Source organism: Fringilla coelebs (genome assembly GCF_963513975.1).
Source record: "Fringilla coelebs genome assembly, chromosome: 9".
NCBI lineage: Eukaryota > Metazoa > Chordata > Aves > Passeriformes > Fringillidae > Fringilla > Fringilla coelebs.
The window spans coordinates 24,879,377-24,888,239 of record NC_140067.1 but is presented as its reverse complement, the minus strand read 5'-3'; the positions used below and the strand labels follow the sequence as shown (position 1 = coordinate 24,888,239).

Sequence of the window (8,863 nt, the reverse complement as noted above, 5' to 3'; positions counted from 1 at the left end):
TCGATTAATTATAATTATAATAATTGAAAACTCTAGGCATCATCAGTTATCTCTGTCTCCAGGGTGCTCTAAATCATAGCACAGTTACCTTTGTCTTATCTTTTCAGGGGCAATTGTCTGGCTGCACACAATTGCTTCTGTTTTCCCCTTAATGTTGCTGGAAACAACTCTGGAAATATTTTCCTATGCATGTTATTTAAACACATGCCTGCTGTTTGCAGTAAAGCCTTATCGTGTGACAGCATCCAAGAAAGCTTTGTGAGATGGACATATGAAATGTATGAAAATGTGTATAGACCCCCGGTGCTATGCATGCCATAGCCTGATCCACTGGATAACCAACATTCCATATTTAATTGATTTGGCTTATGCAAGAAAAAATCTCAACTTTTTTACACTTGGTAAGACTGAGCAAGTCGTGGCTGTAGCCACAGGGCCCCACTTCATCTGACAGAGACATCCTCTGCTTAAGTGTATGACCAAGCCTGTGGTTTTCGCATGCAAATATATAAAAAAATACAATCTGCCTTCTCCTGATTATGCAACTTTTTGTGTACCAGTCTTAAAACATCCAGAAAGACCCACCACTGAGGTACACTAGTTACTCACTGACTACAATAGGCTTTGGGGCCAAAAATAAGATTATGTTTAAATCGGCCCGAATCCACTGTCAAGTCACAGATTTGCAGTTCAAACATCAGCAAATGCCACTACGGGGTTTTGGTGTTTAATGCTGACATCGAGGGCGAAAGTGCAGCTCCACACTGGGTTGCACAACTGCATGACATCCTCCTGCTTTCATTGTCGTTCCTCGCGCACTAGGCACTAAAAATAGTAGGAAAGCGTAAATAATCTATGACCAAACGATGAAGTATTCTCAAAGAAAGGAGGGGAAATTGGTTTACAGTGCAACCATGGCGGGGGGGGGGGGGGGGGGGGGGGTAGGGGTGGATGGCGATGGAGAGTTTAACGGAAAAGCGCTGGGGAAAAGCGCTGGGGAAAAGCCACGATTTGTTCCAAAAATCCCAAAGAACAGGATATGGTCTTGTCAGACACACTAAACTCCCTAAAACTAAACTACAACTAAATTCCCTCCATTATCCCTTCCTTCCCGCTGCGCGGAGCGCTTCTCAGCGCGGGCGCTCCGCAGCCCGTGCGCGCCCCAGCCCTGCGAGCTCCCGCGGAATGAATTAAACCAGCAGGGAGCCGTCAGCCAGCGGAGCCCAGCGCTGCAGCAGCCCGGCCAAGCGCGGGGGAAGCCCCGCGCCGTACCCTGAGCCATCTCTCACACCTGCCCCCGAGCTCAGGCCCTGCCCCGGGGCGGGCCGTGGCGGGCCGTGGCGTGCGGAGAACTCTTTCCCGCTCAGGTCGTGCTTCCGGCTAGTGACTCAGCGAGCGCTGCATAAATACGGGACATGCAGCAGCGCCCGGCACTTGGAGCTGCCGAGCCAGCCCAGCCCAGCCAAGCCAAGCCAAGCCATGTCGCTGCTGCCCCTGGCCCTGCTGGCCGCGCTGCTGGCCGCCGGCCGCGCCGGTGAGTCCGCGCCGCGCTCCGGATTAACGCGCGCTTTGCCTTTCTGCTTCTCCTGCTCCTCACTCTCTTGGCATTTCTCTGCTGTCTGTGGGCGCCAGGTCCCCGCTGGCCTGTGAGGGATGGTCTCCCCTTCTGAGGGGGGTTATTGCTGGCAGCAGACAAGAGGCGAATTCCCGCGATTTTAAAGCTGCTCCCTGGTAGCCCAGAGGTTGCCGTGGATGGATGGTCGCTGTGATGCCTGATCAACCTTAAACTCCAGGGCGTTCTCGTTCGCTGTCTAAAGCCCTGGGAAGGTGGGAGTGTATTGCAGAGATGCTAACCCGAGCTCTGGTTCCCCCGCAGCCAACCCTTGCTGCTCGAATCCCTGCCAGAACAGAGGCGTCTGCATGACCACCGGGCCGGATCGCTACGAGTGCGACTGCACCAGGACAGGCTTCTACGGGCAGAACTGCACCACACGTGAGTATCCCACACCCCTCTCCGTGGAAATGAAACACCGTCCAATTCCAGCATTGCAGGTTATCTTTCATAAGCTAATTGGTAATAACCTTCCCATTGTCGTTTGCAGCGGAATTCTTCACGTGGCTGAAGCTAGCATTGAAACCATCACCAAACACTGTCCACTACATCCTCACCCACTTCCAAGGAGCCTGGAATATCATCAACAACATTCCCTTCTTAAGGGACACTATTATGAGATATGTACTAACGTGTAAGTTTCAATTGTTTTTTCCAGTCCTCTTAAAGCTTACTCCAGAATATTGCACTGAATTGATTTGTTACAAACCAAGCAGCCTAAATTGCACTGAAGTTAAAACACCAAAATTTAAGACTTCTGCATGATGCAGGCTTGTATAAAACATGCTGAAGTGCAGCTTGATTCTGCTTGAGTCCAGGATTTTGCTGACATGAACTTGGCTCCCCATTGCTTGTGTTAATAGTGAGATCCAGCTGATCAGCCAGGATCCAGTCCTGTTATTCAGTAACAGTAATCATATTTAACATCAGTAACTGATATGTGTGGAATTTACAACTGCTGCCAAATATATGCAAAAGATCTGGCTTTGTCATTTACTCTTTGAGCCTAAAATGTAGTTAAAAATAACCAAATATTTATTTGCCTTTCAGCAAGATCACACTTGATTGACAGCCCACCAACTTACAATAGTGACTACAATTACAAAAACTGGGAAGCTTATTCCAATCTTTCCTACTACACAAGAAGCCTTCCACCAGTAGGACTTGACTGCCCAACACCAATGGGTGTTAAAGGTGAGGAATAAACCAGGCACGTAATGATTGCTTGGTCTTTTCTTAGAGAAAAAAATAAGTAGTAGTTCCTATGAGACCTGCTTGTCTGTAGCCTTTTTTCAGTGGAGTTGACTTTATGAATAACTGTGTTTTGGATATATTGTTTAAAGATCTAAAAGATATTATTCTGGTTCTTGCTATTGAGTTAGATGCTAAAAGCAGGGAATTTAGAAATTTCTAGTAAAATCAAGAAAGTGAGCGTAGAAGAGTAGGTAATTCCCCTTGTTTGTATACTGCTGTTGTTATATTCCACTGAAAGTCTTAAGCCTTTTTGTTAGGAATAAACTTCTGTATGGCATAAAGAGTTGTCTTGAGTATCTCACTGTCTGTTTCTCCCACAGGTAAGAAAGAGCTCCCGGATTCGAAGCTGATCGTGGAAAAGTTTTTGCTGAGGAGAAAGTTTATTCCCGACCCGCAAGGCACAAACGTGATGTTCACCTTCTTTGCCCAGCACTTCACCCACCAGTTCTTCAAGACAGACCAGAAGCGGGGCCCTGCCTTCACCAGAGCGCTCGGCCACGGGGTACGGTCACAGCTGGGGACACAGCTCACGCTCTTCGGGAGCTGCTGAGCACCTGGAATGGCATCCAGGGGACACAAACGCCTGTGCACACACTGTGCCACAATCCATGGGATTACCCCTTCTGTAACTGCTCCTCAGGCCAAATTCCAGTGTTCGTCAGCGTCTCTTCCCGGGTCGGAACCGTGTGCTCTGCACAAGTGGTTCTGTTTAAAATACCTGCCCAGTGATCTCTTATTGTTCCCAAAAATCTGCTTTCATCTAAAGCATGTTAGATGTAGTGAGTACCCAAAAATTCTCTGGGTTCTGTCAGTTCCAGAGCTGTATCCAGCACTTGAGTATTGCTTCTGTACTGCCAATAGCCTTAGTTTAAAAAGAACTTCAAAAGCAGACTTGGATTTAAGATCTTTACCTACAAGATTGGCATCCTTTGGACAAAGAGTTCTTTACTATAAGTGTCACTCTTATGTCCAAACCAAAGCTATAAATTGTGTGTGTATATATAGAAAGATGTCTGCATAATAAAAAATTGCTGACACTTTAAACAGAGTCCTTTTATATTGCTGATGTAACAACCTCCTCTTATGCAGAGATGGCTCCAGTTGCCAGGAAATAATTTGGCTTCAGCTTAAATATTGGTGCATGATACTTATAAGGTAGCAGTAATATAATTGAAAGCTAAACATCTAGGGGGTGAACTCCTATTGGTATCCATAGAAGAGGGACTTATCCTAAAATAGCAAAAAATGCAGGTTGGCTTCATGTCCCAAATGCTTTTATTTTATAGGTTGACTTGAACCACATTTATGGAGAGACTCTGGAGAGACAACTTAAACTGAGGCTTCGAAAGGATGGAAAGCTAAAATATCAGGTATGTCTTAGCTCAGAATTCCTACCTTCTTACTGGATAGCATAGATTTCCTAAATTAGTGCTGTGTGAATGGTGTAGGTGATCTAAAGTGTGAGTCAGAGCTGAGAGAGTGGACAGAGCTTAACCAAAGTATCGTAGCTCACTGCTCCTGCTGTTTCCCCCTCGCACAGATGATCGATGGAGAGATGTACCCTCCGACGGTGCGGGACACGCAGGCAGAGATGCTCTACCCACCCCACGTGCCCGAGCACCTGCGCTTCTCCGTGGGGCAGGAGGTGTTTGGGCTGGTGCCGGGGCTCATGATGTACGCCACGATCTGGCTGCGCGAGCACAACCGCGTCTGCGATGTGCTCAAGGAGCAGCACCCCGAGTGGGACGACGAGCAGCTCTTCCAGACCGCCCGGCTCATTCTGATCGGTGAGATTCTGCTGCTAGGTGCAGCTCCAGCCTGTGTGGCTGGAGTGAGTGGGGTGTGAGTGGCTCCTTGGTGGCCTGTCGCTTCCCCCAGCTCTGCTAAAGATGGAACTGAAGAAAACTCAGGGATGGTCAATTCCCTCATCTGAGGGAAGCAGAACTGAAAGCAGTGAAAAGACAGGAAGCTCAGGTTCCTTTCTCAGAGAAAGCCTGGGAGGCTGCATGACCTCAGGCTCCCTGATCTGGGGTTTTAGGGTTTTTTTTCCCCTAGGGTTGGGTCAGCTCAGGTATGCTTTAAAAGAAAGGCTGTGATTAAGTCTAAAGTTCAGAAGGTTATGTAAAATGTAACTCTGCATAGTTCTCCTGTCTAATTGTGTGCCCAGTGATATTTCATCTTATGTAAATGGTGATGTGCTCTGAGCTGGAAAAAACCTTGCCCCAGCTGAAACCAGAAACCAAGACAATTGTATTACGTAGTTCAGAAGCTGAGATCTGCTTTTAGACATCTACTTTCTTCATTATCCTCTCCCTCTGTCCTAGAGATATTGTATAGCTGAACACAGTGTAAATACTGGTGTGTGCTGTTCTGTGGAGGGTGCAAGGAATTGTATCTTGGGAGGGGGAAAACAGGCTGTAGAAAATACCTGACTGTCCACATCTGAGAACTCTTGTGATCTGAAGTGCTGTTCCACCCCTTAGTCACATAAAATACATGAATTGCTGTCTAGGAGAGATTACAGAAAAGTGTTTGTTGTCCTGATCACTGTAGTATATTTTAGAACAGTCCAGAAATGGTGTTTTCCCTAACACTGAGGAGAAGCAGCGCCAACATTCTCTCCTATTCCTTTGTCCAACAGGAGAGACAATCAAGATCGTTATAGAGGACTATGTGCAGCACCTGAGTGGGTACCACTTCAAGCTGAAGTTTGACCCTGAGCTGCTGTTCAACCAGAAGTTCCAGTACCAGAACCGCATCGCAGCCGAGTTCAACACCCTGTACCACTGGCACCCGCTGCTGCCCGACACCTTCCAGATCCACGACCAGGAGTACACCTTCCAGCAGTTCCTCTACAACAACTCCATCATGCTGGAGCACGGACTATCCCACATGGTCAAATCTTTCTCCAAGCAAAGTGCTGGCAGGGTAGGTCCTTCCTCAAGTTGATGGTGAAGCAACAGAGACATGAGCCTCTGTGGGTGGGACAAGAGAATGGGATAAAGCTATTTAAGACTAATCACTGGAAAGGCACAGCTTCCTCATGACTCATATCAGGAGATCTTACAGCTTTTCATCTTTAATGTACAGGTTGCTGGGGGGAAGAATGTTCCTGCTGCAGTGCAGAAAGTGGCAAAGGCCTCCATTGACCAAAGCAGGCAGATGAGGTACCAGTCCTTGAACGAGTACAGGAAACGCTTCATGCTGAAACCGTTCCGATCCTTCGAAGAGCTTACAGGTAACAGTCCTCATATCCTTCCCAGCAAATGAGAGACACTGCCTTAAAATGCCCACCGAGTCTTGCAGTGTCATTGCTGGGCTTGAGCAGGACAGTCTTGCCCAGAAAATGGGAGTTTTTTCCTTACAGTTTTTACTCGTTGCAGGAGAAAAAGAGATGGCAGCGGAGCTGGAGGAGCTGTACGGGGACATCGATGCCATGGAGCTGTACCCAGGCCTGCTGGTGGAGAAGCCCCGGCCTGGGGCCATCTTTGGCGAGACCATGGTGGAGATGGGAGCGCCGTTCTCCCTGAAGGGGCTGATGGGCAACGCCATCTGCTCCCCCGAGTACTGGAAGCCCAGCACCTTCGGGGGCAAGGTGGGCTTCGACATCGTCAACACGGCCTCCCTGCAGAAGCTCATCTGCAACAACGTGAAGGGCTGTCCCTTCACTGCCTTCCACATCCTGCCTCCCGAGCCCACCGAGGCCACGATTAACGTTAGTACCTCAAAAACTGCCATGGAAGATATCAACCCCACGCTCCTGCTGAAAGAGCGCTCTGCCGAGCTGTAGAAATCCAGCTATCTCTCTATTTATTTATTTAACTGTGTTATTTATTCTATTTATGGCTTAGTATTTAAAAAATCAACTTGAGCATCTTCATTGTGGGGGTTGCCTTAAATTCCTTACTGAGGTAAGGCTTCCATTTACAAAAGGGATTTTCTGTGTTTCAGCTTGACAGTGGTGAATCCCTTGTTTAAAATCTTCTGTAACAGAATGATGTATTCCAAAGTGGATAAAGGTTCCAACTTCTTTTTACTATTGTTTTAATACTTGATGAAGGCGGCTGGTAATGATTCTGTCTGGCAGTTTTCATAGGTCACATAACACTACAAAAGCAACTTTTTTTCTCAGCAAGTTGTAAGCAGCTATTGACATAAAGTACAAGGAAAACTCTGACTTAATGAAAACTGCCAGAAGAGATTATGAATTTTATATGAACACTCAAAAATTAACAAAAAAATACTTGAGACTCACTTCTTTATCTAAGGTCAGAAAATGCATTGCATTGTTGTTGATACTACCTCTTCCTCACTGCAGAGAGGGCACTTTGTATCATAACTTAATGTCTCTTATGTACAAATCCACTTCTGGATTTGGATGAAAGTAGATTTTTTTATAGCTTTTTAAAAATATGTTTTTAATGTATTAAATATTTAAAGTAAAATTTTTTACAAGTTTTTTTAAAAAATATTTTTAATGTTTTAAATATTTAAGAAAATAGTACTTTTCCTGGATTCTACTTCTTTTTGAAGGAAGTGTGACAGATGTATTAGTTGTGTAAGGGGGTGAAAATGAGATACTGAGCTTAGCAGTTACTGACTCTCAGGCTGCTTGCATTTGGATAGGGATGTTTTTATTATGTAACTCTAGGGAGGTCTAAACTTGGCCCAAGGCACTGGGATTCTTTTCATAGCTGTAGTTCTCTGATCTACTTGAAAATGTAATTTTAATGTCTGTTACTCCAAGGACAAGAGGACAGTGTAGCTGGAGTTAGGGTGTGCTGTGGCTTTGTGCTCCCAAAAACAGGGAGCAGCTCTGTAAATACACAGAGAACTGAGCACAAGAGGCTCAGCAGCACTTTTAGGCACAGGAGGTAGCTCTGCCTGTGTGCACAAGCTGTAGATATAATTTGTACTTCTATTTATTGGGGGGGGGGGAGGAGGGATAATATTTTATTTATAATTTATAAACAGAGTTATTTTAAGTAAGTGGCTTAAGCTTCTTTAAAACTGGCCAGCACAAAAATCTCTTAAACATACTTGTCCTAATCCAGTAGTAAAATATCTAGTCTCATCGGGGCACATAGGTTACACAGGATCTTGTATAGGACTTCAGACTTTGCATATAAGGGTATCTTTTTTTAATTTCTAGAGAGGAAATATAGAAGATGATCTTCCCATAAAAGCAGCTGGGGAACTGTAGGGAAAAAGAAAATGTCACTTCAGACTGGAATAGAGCAGCAACCGGGTATTCTGTGCCCCTGCCCAAAATTACTTGACTACTTGTGGAAAAGGACTTGAGTTTTCTATTTCATCTGAACTGTCAAGCACTTGTAGAGGCTTGTGCATTGTACCAGCTCTGACAGCAGTGTAGTTTGTCTGTGGCTTCTGTTTCCAAGGATTTGTGTAGAGCCAGCCATGCCGCGTGCTGTGTAGGGCTGTAGTTGTGGCCATGAACTGCAGAGCCGAGCTCTCCTGCAGCCATCAATACCAGTGACTCATCAGGAGTGGTCCTTGGTATGGATGCTGTGGGAGCAAGAAGGGCATTTGTTTTCCTTTCTCTGCTGGAAGCACGAAGAAGGGAAAACCTTCTCTCCTTGTATCCAAAGGTGGTCAGTACTGTACGTGCTAACAAGTGAACACTGCTCGGACACTTGTTCCTCATGCAAAATGTCCATCAGACCCAGCTCTGGGCACCCTTCTGCCATTAACCCAGGAGCAGGGTTTGGCAGAGTCAAAGGGAGACAAGTCTGGACAGTTTGAGTTATTTTGGGGTAGGCACAGAGGAATTCCTCAGACCATGTCTCTTTAGTTAAGTTACAGGCTGCTTCAGCAAGGATTCCTGTGCACTCTGCGTTCTGTACTCTGAAGCCACAAAATGTGGATGTTTGAGATTATTTATTTAAAATTCTGTGAATTGTTTTTCACTTTATTTTTGTAGGACAACAATGTTGTTAAAATGCAATCGTTTCTATAAATAAATTGAAAACATTACCT

The 8,863-nt window shown here is 45.8% G+C and overlaps 1 protein-coding gene across 1 annotated transcript; it reads left to right on the top strand.

Moving 5' to 3' along the window:
• Positions 1–1,454: 1,454 nt before the first annotated feature.
• Positions 1,455–6,726, top strand: PTGS2 (prostaglandin-endoperoxide synthase 2). Its single transcript, XM_084211383.1, has 10 exons — positions 1,455–1,534; positions 1,877–1,993; positions 2,103–2,246; positions 2,663–2,806; positions 3,187–3,368; positions 4,153–4,236; positions 4,407–4,653; positions 5,508–5,794; positions 5,957–6,104; positions 6,250–6,726. Exons 1-10 carry the CDS (start codon positions 1,480–1,482, stop codon positions 6,654–6,656), a joined length of 1,815 nt encoding a protein of 604 aa, XP_084067509.1. The 5' UTR covers positions 1,455–1,479; the 3' UTR covers positions 6,657–6,726.
• The last annotated feature ends 2,137 nt before the right edge of the window (positions 6,727–8,863 follow it).